Below are 18,003 nucleotides of genomic sequence, written 5' to 3'. Positions count from 1 at the left end.
CTTTAGATCAGAGTTGCTCCAGTTGGAGCTGGATAATTCTTGTTGTGGTGGACTGTACTGCGCATTTATAGGGTGTTCAGTGACACCCCTGGCCTCCATTCACTAGAGGACAGTAGTATCCCCTCAACCAAACAACTAAAAACATCTCCAGACACTGTCAAATGTCCCCTGGGCAGATAGGTGGATAAATGGACGATGAGTTGGACAGATGGATGATGGATGGAAGGAAAGAAGAAGAAAAGGAGGAACAAAGGAAAAGTGGATGATGGATGGGTAGATATCGATGGACGGATGAAACTATACCCCCACCCGCGTCTGCCCCATTAAGAACCAGTTTTAGACGATGTCCCTAAACTTCCTAATGGCTTCTGAGCACCATGATACGAGTCCTGAGGCAAACTCTCTTTTCCTCCCTCCTTCACTCCTCTTCTCTCCCTTCCTTCTTTTCCCTTTGAACATCAGTGCAAAAGCCAAAGCTCCAAGAAACAGAAGTAGGAGACGGAGGCTGGGACAGTCACAGATGCATATCAGTGATCATCTGAGAACTGAAAACAGTTGGGAACACCAGGGTCTCAAGCCTGGTATGGCCTCTGGAAACTAAACTTCAGGAAAGCTCCAAACGCCTGCTCCTCCTGCCTGCCCAGCCTAACAGAAAGAAACAGCCTCTTTCTTCTCCAGCTACGTTCAACAGCCTCTCAGATATAACCAGGCCACTAATCATTTCTGCAGGAAATGAAGGTTGGCCCTGGCCCAAGCCCCACCTCCCCAGCCTTAGCATGAGCCTTTCACAGCCCCATGCACCTCTGACACCCCACTTTCTGGACTGTTCTGATGACCCTCCTGGAGCTGCCACATAGAAACCCACCCAGCCATCTGTCCAGATAGTAAGGGTGACAAGAGCATGGGGATGTGCAGAGACCAAGCAGCACCCAAGGCCCAGAGCCAGTCAGCCCCAAAGCGATGGCTCAGAGCTGGGAGACCAGGAGGGCTGGGGATCTGGCTCAGAACCCTCCTCCGGGACAGAGCCCCAGTGAGGCTGAAGAAGCTGCAGCTGAGTGGAGAAACCTGGAGAAGACTCCGCAGGGCCTGGATGGGAGGCGGGACACCTGGCAGACCTGAAGACCTTCCCCCGCTCTCTTGCCCACTCAGCTCCCTCAAGGATGCTCCAGGCCGCCCTGGGAGGTGGAGAAGAGGTGGGGCCTCCATCCCCGAGGCCTGGCCCAGAGCAGCCCCATCTCATCAAGCCCAGCTGCAGAAGCCAGAGGTCTCACCCTTTCCCAGCTTTGCTGATGACACAAAGGACAGGGGCATCGCCAAGAATTTCTGCTTTGCACTTTTTTTTATAAGGGGCTTGGTCAGAGCCCAAACCTATCACGGGGATCCTCTTGAAGGAAGAACCTAGTCCCACTGAGCCCTGCCCCCATGCCTCCCCATGTCTCCTGTGGTCATTAACCATGGATGCCAAACACCCCAGCCCCCAACACACACACAAGTGGAAGAACCAGTTAGAGAAGGGGTGCGTGTCTGTGTCAACACACTGAGAATTTCTCCAAATCTTAAGCTTCCCAGACCACACCCATGGCAAGGGCTCTGGGTCTGCAGCTTCCCTCCCCAACCCTCTCCCGTGTCCAACCAGCTGTTTCTCTGGTTCTCAGCCTCTTCTCCTCCCTTGCACTGAGGAGAGAGGGCCAGATGAAGGGCCCAGCTCCCCAGCAATGCACAGCACAGACGGGGAGCTCTCAGGGTCCAGCCATTCCCCACCCTCCAAGGCTGGACACCATTTCCCAACTGCCCAGGCACTGTTCCCTGGATGACACCTCTGGGCGACAGACTACAAGTTGTTTTGTGCCTCTGATCCTCACTGTCCCCCAGCCTTGGGACACAAGAGAGAAGAAGGCAGAAAGAGCAGACGCTCGAAAAGCTTTGCAGTAAGGCTGACTGGCTCTGTCCCCAGCTCCCACCCCACTCAAGTTCCTGGAAACGCTCCCTCAGCCCCAGCGAGCTGATGGGAGTGGGAATCTCTGCAGGAATGCAGCCTGGGCTCCCTGGTCAGGCGCCGAGGCCACTCCACATAACTCTCTAACAAGCTGCTTCCTTGGGCGCATTTTTGAGTGTCAGGCTCAGAATGCCAACGATTATAAGGCTTTGTGGGACAGCAGCATCTTCCAGAGGCAGATGTCAAATTGGACAGGCGAGAAGGAACAGCCCCTAGAAGAGACACAGCAGTCTAACTTTATTTCGGGACCACTGTGTTGCAAATCAGAAGGGTAAATGTCAGCCTGGTTTGGAGTATCCCACCCCGGTTCCCAAGGCATCAGGCCGGGTATAGGCGGGAGGCGCTGCAAGTCCAGGGCTCATGGAGAAGACGCATTAGTCTCTGGACCAACTGGCACTTGGCCTCTTATAGACCAGGAACTCCAGACCGATGGGCTGGCCCCCAAGATAAAAACTCAGCGTGGGTGCTCTCTGACCACCTCCCGCCTCCCTGCCACAGCCCCATTATCACACACCCGAAACAAAGCTCTGTCTGTCCCCGGGCAAGGGAGGCGGCAAAAACTGGATAATCCAAACCAAAGCACCCTCAGCCTCACCGAGCACAGGCTGGGCTAAACAGAGAGAGAGAAGGTTGCCGGGAAGTCAGGCTCTGGTCGGTCCGAGGCAAAAGTGAAAGTCACACTCAAAGTTCAGCAACGAGGGCCCCCTTCGGAAGCCTCTGAGGGGTCCTAATTCTTGGACTGTCTCCAGGGAAGGAGAAAGGGTAAGTCAACCAGACATCCTCCCTTGAATTTCCTTCTGGTCTCCCTGGGCAGGTCTAGAAGTTCAAGGGCTACTGTGATGACAGAAAGGAGGAAAACGCACCCAGGGCACTGAACAGCCAGAGATTTGGAAACTCACCTGATCCCCACCGCACCAGGGCAGCAAGAACCCCAGGGGGGCCCTCCCTGCCATCCTCTCTTACCCCGTCCTCTCTACACAGCACTCCAAAGATCCGGAAGTGAGCTCAGCAGGTAGGGAACATGTCCCGGCTCCAGCCTTACCTCAGCCCAGCCCTTACTCAGGCTTCTAGCTTGTCCATCTAAGAGGCATCCAAACTGCTCTGCTATTTTCTGGCCTTCTCACGCAATACCTCAAAGTGGCAGGAAGTCCCCTCCACCGAGTGAAGAGGCCAAGGCCCAAACACAACACTTGTCTCCCTCTACCCCTTCTAACCTCTAACCTAAGGAGCACTTGAGAACATTTCTGTTGCCCAGAACAGTGCCTCCAAAATTCTCACCTCACACCACGCTCCATCCCCCAACACTACATGCACAGCCCCCCAATAACCTCAAACAGAACCCTGTGATTGTGGAGCTCTGGACAGGGAGAAACAGTCGGAGCATCCCTTTCTTTTATTCCAGTTCAGATGATGCAAGAGCATTCCCCAGTGAGGTCCCAAGAGGGCTGCAGAGCATTCTCACAGAAGAGAGTGCTCAGGCCCCAGTGCCGGCAGCACGTGGGTCCTGAGGGGGACAGCTGAAAGCTGGAGCCTGCCCTGCCCACCGCAGCAGCCACCCCGGCTGCTTCCAGGGTCCCAGGCAGCAGTGACATATAAGGATTTCTCTCAGAACAAAGGAGACAGGAGTGCACCCTGCTCTGGAGTGGGGAGGAAGATGGGGCTGTGCCTCGGTCCCCCACAGTTCCTGACCGAGCTCAGCTCTGGGTTGCCATAAATACAAAGCTTCTCCCAGGTGGTAACCGAAGGGGCCTCCTTCCCCAGGCCCTTTTGCTGTTCTGGGGAATCTCGCTCCCACAGACCTTCAGAGAGGACTGAGCCTCAGGCGGCCACATCCAATACACCCCGACCCTGGGAAAGCAGTGCCTGTGTGGGTCGAGTACTGCTGCTGGCTCCCCAGACACACTGGAGTAGTCAGGCTGTGAGGAGAAAAGCAGGAACCTGGCGACTCAGATCAAACAGGGGATTAGATGACTCTCTTCCTAGGGTCCCACGGTCTTATCTGGGGGCTCTCCACTCGGGCCATTCCTCTCTGTAACACACTCATTGGGCTTCCAAGGTGACACTAGTGGTAAAGAACTAGCTTGCCAATGCAAGAGGCCTAAGAGACGTGGGTTCAATCCCCAAGTGGGGAAGATCCCCAGAGGAGGGCATGCAACCGACTCCAGTATTCTTGCCTAGAGAATCCCATGGACCGAGGAGCCTGGAGAGCTGTAGTATATAGGGTTGCAAAGAGTTGGACATGACTGAAGTGACTTAGTGCACACATATACTGTGTAACACCAAGAGTGAAACCTAACGTAAACTATGAACTTTGGATGATAATGATATTTTGGTTCATCAATTGTAAACAATTGTACCACTCTGGTAGAAGATCATTATCAAAAGTAATTGGGGAAACTATGTATTGGCTCAGAAGGTAAAGAATACACCTGCAAGGCAGAAGACCAGGGTTTGATCCCAGGAGAAGGGAATGTCTGCCCACTCCAGTATTCTTGCCTGGAGAATCCTGTGGACCGAGGAGCCTGATGGGCTAGAGTCCATGGGGTCAAAAAGAGTCAGACATGACTGAAGCAACTTAGCATGAATACACTCCTTAGGACTATGGTCTTCAGCCCAAGGCCCAAGGCAGAAACAAGACAGGGAGGAGCGCAGGAGAGGTCAAGTGCATGGACGCAGACTTCTCGGGGACCTGTGCTGAGACACACACTTCACTTGAACAAAACGGAAGCCCTCGCTGAGGAGAATTTGGCCAGAATTAAGATAAAACCCCAAAATAAACTCAACCTAGCCTCGACTAGGGCAATATTGCATAGAAACCTGGAATGTGAGCTCCATGAATCGAGGCAAATTGGAAGTGATCACACAGGAGATGACAAGACTGAACTTTGACATTTTAGGAATCAGGGAACTCAAATGGACTGGAATGGGTGAATTTAACTCAGATGACCATTATATCTACTACTGTGGGCAAGAATCCCTTAGAAGAAATGGAGTATCCATCATAGTCAACAAAAGAGTCTGAAATGCAGTACTTGGATGCAATCTCAAAAATGACAGAATGATCTCTGTTCGTTCCAAGGCAAACCATTCAATATCACAGTAATCCAAGTCTATGCCTTGACCAGTAATGCTGAAGAAGCTGAAGTTGAATGGTTCTATAAAGACCTATAAGACCTTCTAGAACTGACACCAAAAAAAAGGTGTCTTTTTCATTATAGGGCACTGGAATGCAAAAAGTAGGAAGTCAAAAAACACCTGGAGTAATAGGCAAATTTGGCCTTGGAGTACAAAATGAAGCAGGTCAAAGGCTAACAGAGTTTTGCCAAGAGAATGCACTGGTCATAGCAAACACCTTCTTCCAACAACACAAGAGAAGACTCTACACATGGACATGTGTAGAGATTGTCAATACAAAATCAGATTGATTATATTCTTTGCAGCCAAAGATGAAGAAGCTCTACAGAGTCAGCAAAAACAAGACCGGAAGCTGACTGTGTCCTCAGATCATGAACTCCTTATTACCAAATTCAGACTTAAATTGAAGAAAGCAGAGAAAACCACTGGACTATTCAGGTATGACCTAAATCAAATCCCCTACGATTATACAGTGGAAATGACAAATAGATTCAAAGGATTAGATCTGATAGACAGAGTGCCTGAAGAACTATGGATGGAGGTTTGAGACACTGTAAAAGAGGCAGTGATCAAGACCATCCCCAAGAAAAAGAAAGGCAAAAAGGCAAAATGGTTGTCTGAGGAGGCCTTACAAATAGCTGTGAAAAGAAGAGAAGCTAAAAGCAAAGGAGAAAAGGAAAGACATACCCATTTGAATGCAGAGTTCCAAAGAACGGCAAGGAGAGATAAGAAAGCCTTCCTCAGTGATCAATGCAAAGAAATAGAGGGAAACAACAGAATGGGAAAGACTAGAGATCTCTTCAAGAAAATTAGAGATACCAAGGGAACATTTCATGCAAAGATGGGCACAATAAAGGACAAAAATGGTATGGACAGAAGCAGAAGACATTAAGAAGTGCTAAGAATACACAGAAGAACTATACAAAAAAGATCTTTACGACCCAGACAACCACAATGGTGTGATCACTCACCTAGAGCCAGACATCCTGGAGTGCAAAGTCAAGTGGGCCTTAGGAAGAAGCATCACTACAAACAAAGTTAGTGGAGGTGATGGAATTTCAGTTGAGCTATTTCAAATCCTGGAAGATGATGCTGTGAAAGTGCTGCACTCAATATGCCAGCAAATTTGGAAAACTCAGCAGTGGCCACAGGACTGGAAAAAGTCAGTTTTCATTCCAATCCCAAAGAAAGGCAATGCCAAAGAATGCTCAAACTACTGCACAATTGCATTTATCTCACATGCTAGCAAAATAATGCTCAAAATTCTCCAACCAGGCTTCAACAGTACACGAACCATGAACTTCCAGATGTTTAAGCTGGATTTAGAAAAGGCAGAGGAACCAACGATCAAATTGCCAACATCCGCTGGATCACTGAAAAAGTGAGAGAGTTTCAGAAAAACATCTACTTCTGCTTTATTGACTATGCCAAAGCCTTTGACTGTGTGGATCACAACAAACTGAGGAAAATTCTTGAAGAGAATGGGACTACAAGACCACCCGACCTGCGTCCTGAGAATCTATATGCAGCAGTTAGAAGCATCAGGAAGCAAGAGTTAGAACTGTACATGGAACAACAGACTGGTTCAAAATCTGGAACGGAGTACATGAAGGCTATAAATCGTCACTGTGCTTATGTAACTTATATGCAGAGTACATTATGAGAAATGCTCGGCTGGATGAAGCACAAGCTGGAATCAAGATTGCTGGGAAAAATATCAATAATCTCAGATATGCAGATAACACCACCCTTAAGGAGAAAGTGAAGAAGAACTAAAGAGCCTCTTGATGAAAGTGAAAGAGGAGAGTAAAAAAGTTGGCTTTAAACCCAATACTCAGAAAATGAAGATCATGGCATCCAGTCCTGTCACTTCGTGGCAAAAAGATGGGGAAACAATGCAAACAGTGAGAGACTTTATTTTCTTGGGCTCCAAAATCACTGCAGATGGGAACTGTAGCCATGAAATTAAAAGACGCTTGCTCCTTGGAAGAAAAGCTATGACAAACCTAGACAGCCTATTAAAAAGCAGAGACATTACTTTGCTGACAAAGGTCCATCTAGTCAAAGCCATGGTTTTTCCGGTAGTCATGCACGGATGTGAGAGTTGGACTATAAAGAAATCTGAGCACTGAAGAACTGATGCTTTTGAACTGTGGTGTTGGAGAAGACTCTTGAGCCCCTTGGACAGCAAGAAGATCCAACCAGTTAATCCTAAAGGAAATCAGTCCTGAATATTCATTGGAAGGACTGATGCTAAAACTGAAACTCCAATATTTCGACCACCTGATGTGAAGAACTGATGCATTGGAAAAGACCCTGATGCTGGGAAAGATTGAAGGTGGGAGGAGAAGGGGACGACAGAAGATGAGATGGTTGGATGGCATCACCGATGATGGACATGAATTTGAGTAAGCTCCGGGAGCTGGTGATGGACAAGGAGGCCTGGCGTGCTGCAGTCCATGGGGTTGCAGAGTCAGACACAACTGAGCAACTGAACTGAACTGACTGAGCCTTGACTATTATTATTATTGCTTTTTGTTGATGCTCAGATGCAAGTTTGCCAACACAATATCCTCTCAGTACCTGGAGGACAATTCTCCATGGTGTTCTACATTTCCAACCTGAGCACGAGAAATTCATCGTTCCCAAGTATTTTTCAAAGATGTTTATAGAGCATCAGCCTTGGGAGGATAGAGTCTCCCTCCAGGGCAGAGGCAGATCTGTTTCCTGACCAGAATAATAAGGACAATGTCTGCTTATGGGGCAAAGGTTGACCAGGTTTGCCAGCAGCCCCTGGAAAAGCTTGGGGTTTCCTAAGCTTGAGGTTCCTCGGCTGCGACATAATAGACCCATCATGTGCACAGCCTCTACCTGGACCTCCCCCACACTGCCCCATGGGACTGCGGAGCAAGGGGAACCTGTGTGAACATCAAGCTCATGTGGCCCATTGTGCACGAGTAGTAAAGTCCTCTGTGATCCAAGCACCTCTGTCTTCTGCCATTATCTGCGAACCTGAACAGACTAGATTTGCCAACTTGCAAGCAGAGAGAAATCTCGGACACTTTCATACTTACTTTAAGGGAAGAGTAGGAGAGATACATATTAAGGACCAGGTATCATGCTAGATACTTTGATATCTATTTTATCTCATTTAATCCTAACAGTAATCTTGCATATTACTACTATTATTATTGTTGTTACCATAAAAATATCATCACCATTTCTGTCAAACATCAACATGAATCAACCATAGGCTTACCTATGTCCCCTCCCTCTTGAACCTCTGTCCCACCTCCCCAAGTATTTCTGCCAGTGTCAACTGTATGTTTCCATCATTTGCTAGTTAGTGACTCTTTTTTTTTTAATATAAACTTACTAAGTATTAAAAATTTAAAAAATCATCATTTCATAAGAGAAAAGGTCTCAGAAAAGTTAAAAGTGATTTGCTTAAGGACACACAGCTAAGAAAGGGCACCTATTGGACTCCAGAGACTTTCAAAAATAAAGGGACAGTGTGGTTCCCCCTTTTCGTGGTCCCAGGAGTCCTTTGGGTTCCAATTCATTCAAAGCCAGGCTTTAATCTCTCAGCGGCTCAGTCTTTGGTAAGCCTCTTTCTCTGATGCCCCTTTTCTTGAGAAGTTCCAGAAGTCGAGCCACATCTGCCCAGAGAGAATGAAGTGGGACCTGGGAGTGCCTGTCCTGCAGCAGTGCACACCACAGATGAGCCAGCCCGCCACTCGGCCCCTGCTTACCCACGATATCTTCATAGGCGTTCTCTTCTAAAGTGCTTTTGGATCCAAACTTGGGTTGGCTCTCAGTACCGTTCTCAGTGGGAGAAGAGGGGTACAGGGACTGGAGACTGGATGCATCCTCAAACTCAAAGGATTTTCTGTGGATGACAAGAGTATGAGTCATTCTGGCTGAACCACACCCCTACTGCCCTGGAAGGGAATGGCCAAGAGCAACAGCCAAGACTGGAGGTCCTCCTCACTAAACCAGCCACTGAGCAAAGCATCAAGATGGATCCAAACTTACCATCCAAATGAAGAGATAAATGGTCTGAAAGGCCCCAGCCTGGGTGCCTGCAACTAACACCAATAACAACTATCATAGCTGAAAAGGATGTCACGTGTCAGACGCTGTGTCTGATGCTCTACACATGTTCGCCCATTCATCTTCACTTGCTGCTGCTAGGTATCGTGCCACTTTACGATGGACTAGCCTGAGGCCCAAGGAGATAAAGTGACAGAGGTAAGACTCGCGCAGGCTGTCAGACTGCAGGGTCTGAGGTTTTGACCTGGGCCTCCAAGCCCTGGAGAACATAATTTTTGAGAAGTATCTGCCATGACCTCGTCTGGTCTAGAGACTCACACCATGTCTGCATCTGAGGCCTGCTCAGGCACCGAGCAGGCAGGAAGGGCTCAACACTGGATGGGTGATGCTCAGGGCTGTTCAGGGGTCACAGAAGCAGCTGGTTCGTTGAAATGAGAAGGGCCTGAGCCCTCAAGACAAATCACACCACTTCTGAAAGGAACTGGGAAGGCAATTTGCCCCCAGAAGCTATTTCCAAGACCTACCTTCCCTTCGGTTAGTGATCTGCTCCCTTTCCACCCCCCAAATAACCTTCCCCTCTCCCGCAGGGTTCCCAAACCACAGCTAGCTAGCTTCTCAGACATGCTGAGCCCATGCTACCCTCTACTCCTCTTCTTCACAGGGAGGCTTGGCCGAGCTACATGCTCTTGCTCTCCAAGGCGGGTGCCTCCCCGGGAGGGAGAAAAGTGCAGGCACTGACTGAATCCCTCCTCTGGCCCACTAACACCTTCCTCATCTTTGAGTACCCTTGGATCTTTCAGCTGATGCAGTCCTTTCTCTCATGTTTAATAAACAGCACCCCGAGGGCCCTGGAGTACAAGTCTAGGACTAAAAGTGTCCTTGGCTGCGTGGTTACTATGCAGCCTTCATCACAGCTGAACACTTCACACAGGGCTGTCCTCCCTGCCCTCCATGACACAGGCCCTCCTAGTTTTCAATTGCTTCTCAAGCTCCTGTGAGGGGTCCCCTTTTCCACTTGCCTTTCCAATGCCACAGTCTCAGAGCTCTGCCTTCAGGGCTCTCTTTCTCGCCCTGCACTTTCTGGGAGCCCCATACTGACAACCATCACTGTATCTACCACTGCTACCATGATAACTCCCCGATCTCTGTCTCCGGCCCAGACTTCTCAACCAGCTAAATACCCAATGGCTGAGCACAGAGGTTTCTGAAAGCTGGCCTGCAAGCCGCTGCTGGTGTGAGATCAAGCCTTCAGCAACATATACAGTGGAGTCAACATCTCCTGCAGGCAGTTCTCAGGTCAGCAAATGACACAAGCCATGTTCAGCCAAATTATCCTTGAAAATCCCTCTGGAAGGTGCCATATCGAGGACCAGCACAGGGTCTTTCATGATGACGGATATAGTCAGTTTCTCCTCCAGACTTTTAAAAAGATTTTTTTTGGTTGAATGACAGAAATATATGGCTTGTATATTTTTTAAAATAAAAAGGTACTTTAAATACGAGAATTGTACAAGGCACAACAGATTTTTTTTTTTTTTGGCACAACAGATTTAAACTTACTAACTCATCCTCAGCCTGTGCTTTTCAAACAGATTCTTTTTTTTTTCCCCTAAGAACAGAGATTTAACTTTGCTGTTAATTCTTATTTGAAGTGACTCCACCATATATGGATGGATGTATACATTATGAATGTAATATGTGGGTGTGTATGTGTAAAACCTTCAGGCTGAAGTACTCTCTTCTCTTATCCCCTTTTTCCACTTGGCTGTGTACTTCCTGCTCTCCTAAATTTAGCTCAGCAGCTCCCTCTCTGAGGAGGGTTCCCTCACTCCCCAGTTAAGACGCCTCTTTCTCTGGGTTTCGGGAGCATTCTGCGTGCCTACGGATCTAGGTACGGGGCACAGCATCTATAATGTATTTGTGCACCTATCTCCTGTGCCAGGTAACCAACACCTGGAATGCAACGGCCACATCTTATGCACCCTTGTGTCCCCCTGACCAGCACAAAGGCTTGGTGCACAGCAGGCTCTAGACAGATTTTTCTAGAAATAAATGACTAAAGACAAAGTTGCGAAGTTCCTCTGGAGAAGGGAATGGCAATCCACTCCAGTATTCTTGCCTGGAGAATTCCAAGGACAGAGAAGTCTGGTGGGCTACAGTCCAGGGGATCACAAAGAGTCGGACATGACTGAGTGACTAACACACACACAAGACAAAGCAAACATTTCAGCAGGGTGTGACAGACTTACAGAGTCAGTGAGCATGGTGAGGTGGGCCAGAACATGGAATGACATTTAGCCAAGGTCTCTTCTAGCTCATGAGTTTGAGCCTTTGTGATGTTTTCCTCTCTGCATATGGCGGGAAAGTTTCTATATGAGTTGGGATATGCTGGGTGGAAGCCTGAAGTACAGTGTCAGGTTGGAGAAACCCCAGAAGTCAAAGAAACCTGAATGCCCACCTGACATTAGGTTAGAAGAGAAAGGCAGTGAGGGGCAGGACGACAGGCCGTGCACAGGAAGCTGGTTCCCAGCATACTCCTATTCAGAAAACAAGATGCCTATCAACCTGCACCAACTCCAGCTGCTCCAGCTCCCAAGTCACTACAATTGTGGAGACAGTCTGGGAAGTCCAGTGTCAGGAATGCTGAGATGGACCAGGAAGTCAATGAAAGAACAGGTCCTTCTGGACACAGCCAGGAAGTAGATGAAATGTTCTCCCTGTTTCCCATCAGTCTCCCTTTTAGGATCCAAAGATCCCCTCTTCATATAAGCCCAGGGTTCCTATACACCCAGGCAGCCCTCAGGAAAGAGCAAATCACGTTACATATGTCAACCCTACTGTGTTAATGGTAACAGGCAGTATTTAGATAATGTTTCAGCCAAGGAAATAAATCTCTAGCTGGCATTTCAGGTAGTTATGAGGCTGCTGCTGCTGCTGTTATGAGGCTAAGATCCTACTAGTCCTCAAGGGACTGCCCCATTGATCTAAAAGTAAGATGGCCCTACCATTCCCTTGTGTCTCAGCTGGTAAAGAATCCGCCTGCAATGCGGGAGACCTGGGTTCGATCCCTGGGTTGGGGAAATCCCCTGGAGGAGGCTACCCACTCCAGTATTCCGGCCTGGAGAATTCCATGGATTGTATAGTCCACACAGTTCATGGGGTCACAAAGATCTGGACATGACTGAGTGACTCTCACTTTCACCCCTGCCATAGAAGAAGTTCCAGTAGGGCTCTACTCCCAAGGCCAAACCAGCCACCATCTTCAGGACGTGACATTTGGAATGTCATGTCACCCTCCCACTCACTTTTAAGCAGGGCTTCCCAGGTGGCCCCAGTGGTAAAGAACCTGCCTGCCAACGCAGGAGACCTAAGAGACATGGATTCGATCCCTGGGGTTGGGAAGATCCCCTGTAAGAGCAGAAGAACCATCAACATTTTTTGCCTAGCTCGTGTTTCACCTAACATCATCTGCTGCTCCAGAATTTACAAAGCACTACTAACTGTGACCTGCAACCATAGTCTGCTCCTGCATCCTCCATTGAAAACAAAGCCGCTGTGCCCAGCTCTGCGTCACTGGAGGGGCATTCGTTACCTGTTCTGGGACTTGCGGTGACCTCGTGTGTCCTTCTTGGGTCTCCGGGTGACGGGTGGGGCTGGGGTGGAGGGCAGGGGGGGTGGAGCAGCAGGTGTGGGAGAAGGAGGTAGACCATTGCTTGGCTTACTCTTGGGGTTCTTGTCAGCCTCATATTCAAAGGTGCGCTTGGGTTTGGGGACAGGGTTCACAGCGGGATCAGGGGAGCTCTTCGGCGGCAGCAGCTGGGAGGTCGGGCTATTTCCAGGGGTCCCTGGCTTAGCGGGACCACTGCCTTCCCTCTCCGGGGGTGGGCCCGCCTCCCCCCCAACTCCAGCCGCTCCTCCTGCCCGGCTGTCCGTGCTCACACTCGCGTTCCCTGTGGGTTCCTCCAAGGGGCCCAAGGTCCCAGTCTTCCATCTCCCTCGGTCTACGCTGTAGCAGCTGCTGGGGAGCTGGGGGAGCCCCCGGCCTGGCTGCTCCTTCAGGGCCTGTTCAATTTTCTGGATCCGACTCAGCACCGCTGAGCTCTCCTTCCTGCTGCTGTGCCCCCTGAGTAAGGCACTGGGCTCGCTCCGGCCTGGCCGTTTCTCCAGCCGGTAGAAAGAGTCCCGCACAGGGAGCGCCTCTCCCTCCTCCTCGGTCTCAGGGTAGGAACACTCAGAGAAGGTCCTGCTCATTCTCCGGAGGCCCTTGAAGTCAAAGGTCTTGTCCGAGCTGCAGGGGGACGGCACCACGCTGGGGCAGCCCACGCTGGGGCAGCCCTCACTGGCCGCCCACTCGCCCCCAGAGCCCTCCCGCTTCTCTCCACACACGCTCATCCTGGGCGAAGCCTCTCGGCGACCCTCCCATGCTGAAATCTTCTCCCGGATGCCCAGGCTGTGGGCACGGGGGCCAGCACGGTTCAGAAAGACACTCCGGGGGCCCACTGCTGACCCCAGGGACGGAGTGCTCTGGGCGAGGGGTGGGGAAGCAATGATGCCCTCTACATCTTGGGCTGCCCCCCGGACGTTCTCCTTCTGGTCCTCTCTCTTGCACACGGCAGGGCTTCTGTCCAGATAACTGAAGCTGGTGGCCTTGAGGGGACAGACGGGTGGTGAGGTGTCGGGGGAGGGGGCTTGAGGATGCTGAGGTGAAGGCTCACGGGGATGCCAGTCCTTGAGGAGCAGCCGGGAACCGGAGCGGCTTGGGTACCTGCAGGCGGATGTCTCACTGTCACTGAGCGGGTAGATGGGACTCCTCGGTGGGGAGAGAACCGGAGGTGGAGAGACTGACTGAGACCTAGGAGAAAAAAAGAAAAGAGAAATGGCAGTGCGTGGACGGAGAACACTGTTTTATTCTTAAAGAGCCCAGCTCACCCCTTTCCTACAGGACTCTCAAGCTCAAAGTACTATATGCAATAATGTACCTTCCAAAGCTGTCCTCAGGAGGAAACATCTTATCCAGAGTGGGCTACACTCCATGGGTCTCACCTAGAGGCCCTGGGTACCGTCTGCCGTAGAAGCCAGGTCTTCGGCAGGCCAGAGCATCCCCAAAGTCCACCTCTGGCAATCAGAGAGCAGTAAGACCAGGGGTGTGCTGCTAAATGTTTAATAACCAGCTCCTTGCAGGGAAAAAGCATAGATTCGTCACACCTGCCAACTTCCACAATATAAATATTCCTACTATGGCTGAGTTCAGACAACCCATGTGACCTCACTGGATGTGGAGTTGGGAAGAAACACTCATGTTCAACTCTCATGAGCTGCTACAAAGCATCTCCAGCACCCACTTCCTAAAGTGGTCCCAAATATGTACTTGACCCCTGTGATCTATTTCCTTGACAAGCCCCATCTCCCCTCAGGCTTCTGCTACCAGATACAAGACACTCCACCTCAGCTTGGGTCTTGATCAGAACTCAGATCCCTGAAGGTCTCAAAAGGATCAGAGGTGTGTGTGTTAGTCGCCCAGTCATGTCGGACTCTTTGCAACCCCATGGACTGTAGCCCACCAGGATTCTCTGTCCTTGGGATTCTCCAGGCAAGAATACTGGAGTGGATTGCCATTCCCTTCTCCAGGGGATCTTCCCAACCCAGGGATTAAACCCTGGTCTCCAGCATTACAGACAGATTCTTTACCATTTGAGCTACAAGGAAGTCCCCCAAAAGGATCAGAAGGGCCCCTCAAGAAAGAATCCTTTCCACTGTCTCAAAGGAGGCTAATGGGGAGAGAAGACCAGCTCCTTCACAGCTCTAGCCCCCAGCAGTGGTATCACATCACATAAGCCACCTCCTAGCTCCAGATCAACACACAGATCTTAGCAAATATTGGCAACAGTTCTAAATAAATGTTTTTACATTGTTGTTCAGTCACCAAGATGTGTCCAACTCTTCGCGACCCCATGGAATGCAGCACATCAGACTTTGCTGTCTTTCACTATCTACCGGAGCTTGCTCAAACTCATGTCCATTGAATAGGTGATGTCATCCAACCATCTCATTCTCTGTTTCCCCCTTTTCCTCCTGCCCTCAATCTTTCCAGCATCAGGGTTTTTTCCAATGACTCGGCTCTTCACATCAGGTGGCCAAAATATTGGAACTTTAGCTTTAGCATCAGTCCTTCCAAAGAATATTCAGGGTTGATTTTCTTCATGATAGGTCTTAACATATATTTTGGAGAAGGCAATGGCACCCCACTCCAGTACTCTTGCCTGGAAAATCCCATGGACGGAGGAGCCTGGTGGGCTGCAGTCCATGGGGTCGCTAAAAGTCAGACACGACTGAGCGACTTCACTTTCACTTTTCACTTTCATGCACTGGAGAAGGAAATGGCAACCCACTCCAGTGTTCTTCCTTGGAGAATCCCAGGGGCGGGGGAGCCTGGTGGGCTGCCGTCTATGGGGTCACACAGAGTCGGACACGACTGAAGTGACTTAGCAGCAGCAGCAGCAACATATTTATTCATTCAATCTTCACAAAACTCTGTCATGTTATTAAACTTTATTATTATCCTCATTTTGCAAATGAAAAACACTGAGGTATAGAAAGGTTAAACATCTCATTCAAGGTCTCAGCTGGTATGTGAAGCCAGGACTACGCTATGTTGCTGCTCTAAAGAGGAGGCAGTGACCTCCACCATTCTTGTGAACTGCCCGGGTCCCTAGACATAGAACAGCAGAGACCCCCGCAGCTCTGGGCACAATCCTGTCTCCACTGTAGTGTTTGTGAGTATCAGGGAACCTCTCGGTCTTCCTTATGAGACCATGATTTCTTCCAGGTGGAGGGACACCTACTCGGTATCTAGAAGGTGCGCCATGAATGATGAACAAATAAAGACAGGAAAAGGTACAAGTGAGCTGACTGAAGAGAACCATGGGCATACTTCCTCGTCAGCATTCTTTTCTAGTTGTCTACTAGGGCAACCACTGTCAACTTTCAGAAATGTTCCCAAACTGCTTTAGTTCAAAGACAGCAGGGCTTCGCCAACACTGCATGCTCCCAAGGCCTACCTGACCCTAATCCCCAGGCCTTCAGAGTGGGGCGGTCCAGACTCACAGGCTCCAGAGCACCATGCCATCTGGGGAATGCAGCCAGCTGCCGCTGAGCCAGGCTGCTGTCGCTGCTCGATCACACACAGAAAACTGCAGCTCGGGTGAGTCAGGGATTGGCCAACAATTCCCTGTTGGGTCATAACCTTTGGCTGCCCCCAGTCAACAGGAAACCTCAACATGCTTAAGTTGTTTTTAAAAGGGCAAGTCAAACAAGAGCCATCCCACGTGTACATGGGCACAGATGAGAGAAATCCGGTGCCCAGCCAAGCCGATGACCAAAGAGACTTTGCTCAGCAAGGAGGTGTGAAACAAGTACTCCCCAGGGCGGGCAGGGTTAGGGCAACATGCCAAGCTGGAGCCTGGGGAGAGCCTGACCTACTCACAATCATGAAAGGCCCAGGTCCCTCACTTCTTCCACAGAACCACGGACGCAAAAGGTCAAAGTCCAGCCCTGTAAGGCAACAAGCGTCTGGGCTACACAAAGGACTCTATGTCTCAGTTACTCTCAACTGGAGGCGGGAGAAGATGCCTTTAACAGAAGATGACTTTGTCATGTGTTTATTCATTCAGTAATAATTAGTGAGTACCTACTCCATGCCAGGCCCTGCGCTAGGCACTAGCTATCAGAATAAACAAGAGACAAAAATTCATGTCCTCATGAAGCTTGAATCCTAGTCAGTGGTGGCCAGTATTTAATGAGACTCAGAATCTCTCAGGAAGCCCTTTCAAACTATATATACCTCATCTCTCTAGGTATTTTGATAAATGCTCCCCTACGAAGCAGCTCCTCAACCTTCAAGGTGAAATTCACCAGTCCATGAAGCCACTGGGGAATGGGGGCAATGGCTCCCACAGGGGGACAGAAAAACAGTGAGAACCTCTGGTCTGTTAAGATCCCAGTCTACTTCTGATGCTTTCAGAAAGGATGACTCTGAAAGTTCCCTCAGTAGTTTGAACATGAAGGCAATCCCACAAGTTAAGAAATTCTCTCAGTGCCTAGTCTGTTTTAACTGAGGCTTAGTTCTTCTCTCCTAGTGAAGGATAAAACAGAGAGACACAGGCCCTTCCTTTAAAGGTCCTGGTCTTCAGATCTTGGCTCATCTGGGGCCCAGAGCCACAGGTGCTCCTTGCCCAGACCCACATATAGGCCAAGCCAATGTGCTCTGGCAACTCGGGGTCAAAAGGAGGCCTGACTACGTTGACCTGGAGTCCAGCCACCTCCAGGTTCATCACAAAGCAGCAGCGTTCACTCATACCACGGTCATCCATAAGGCCCCGCCCCTCATGGGCTCCAAGGCTCACCGGAGGACAGAACTCACTGCATTTCTCTGCACGTTTCCGATTCCCCCTGGTATCAGGACTGTGACCATGGGCAAAGCCACACAGACTCTATAAGCTGCCAGTATCAATTCCTCAAAATGTTGTTCTAACTACATCAGAGTTGTTGTAATGGGCACATGCGACTATGGATATGAAATGAGTCGAACATTGTAGCTCATTATGACAGTTTATTATTAGTAAGTTTTTCACCAGGTTATCTAGGCTGGTTGTTCTCAGTAGAGGGTAAGAACATCAGAGTAGCAGTGTTTCAGTTCCAGCACAGCCACTAACAACTTACATGACTGGCGCAGATAACTTTCTCTAAGCCTCAGTTTCCATATCTCTGGCAGAAAACAACAAAATTCTGTAAAGTAACTATCCTTCAATTAAAAAATTAAT

The 18,003-nt window shown here is 49.6% G+C and overlaps 1 protein-coding gene across 17 annotated transcripts in view; it reads right to left on the bottom strand.

Annotated features, from left to right (window-relative positions):
- The window catches only part of DENND2B (DENN domain containing 2B), a 167,496-nt gene that overhangs the window by 25,101 nt on the left and 124,392 nt on the right, over positions 1-18,003 (bottom strand). For all 17 annotated transcript variants that reach the window (XM_069554462.1, XM_069554473.1, XM_069554466.1 and 14 more), the window contains 2 exons: positions 12,777-14,036; positions 8,884-9,020 (listed from right to left, as the gene is read on the bottom strand). In XM_069554462.1, coding sequence (XP_069410563.1) covers positions 8,884-9,020; positions 12,777-14,036 — 1,397 coding nt within the window. The remainder of the gene's footprint in view (positions 1-8,883; positions 9,021-12,776; positions 14,037-18,003) is intronic.

The sequence above is a fragment of the Ovis canadensis genome, chromosome 15 (assembly GCF_042477335.2).
Source record: "Ovis canadensis isolate MfBH-ARS-UI-01 breed Bighorn chromosome 15, ARS-UI_OviCan_v2, whole genome shotgun sequence".
Classification (NCBI taxonomy): Eukaryota; Metazoa; Chordata; class Mammalia; order Artiodactyla; family Bovidae; genus Ovis; species Ovis canadensis.
This window is presented reverse-complemented; position numbering and strand designations above follow the sequence as displayed.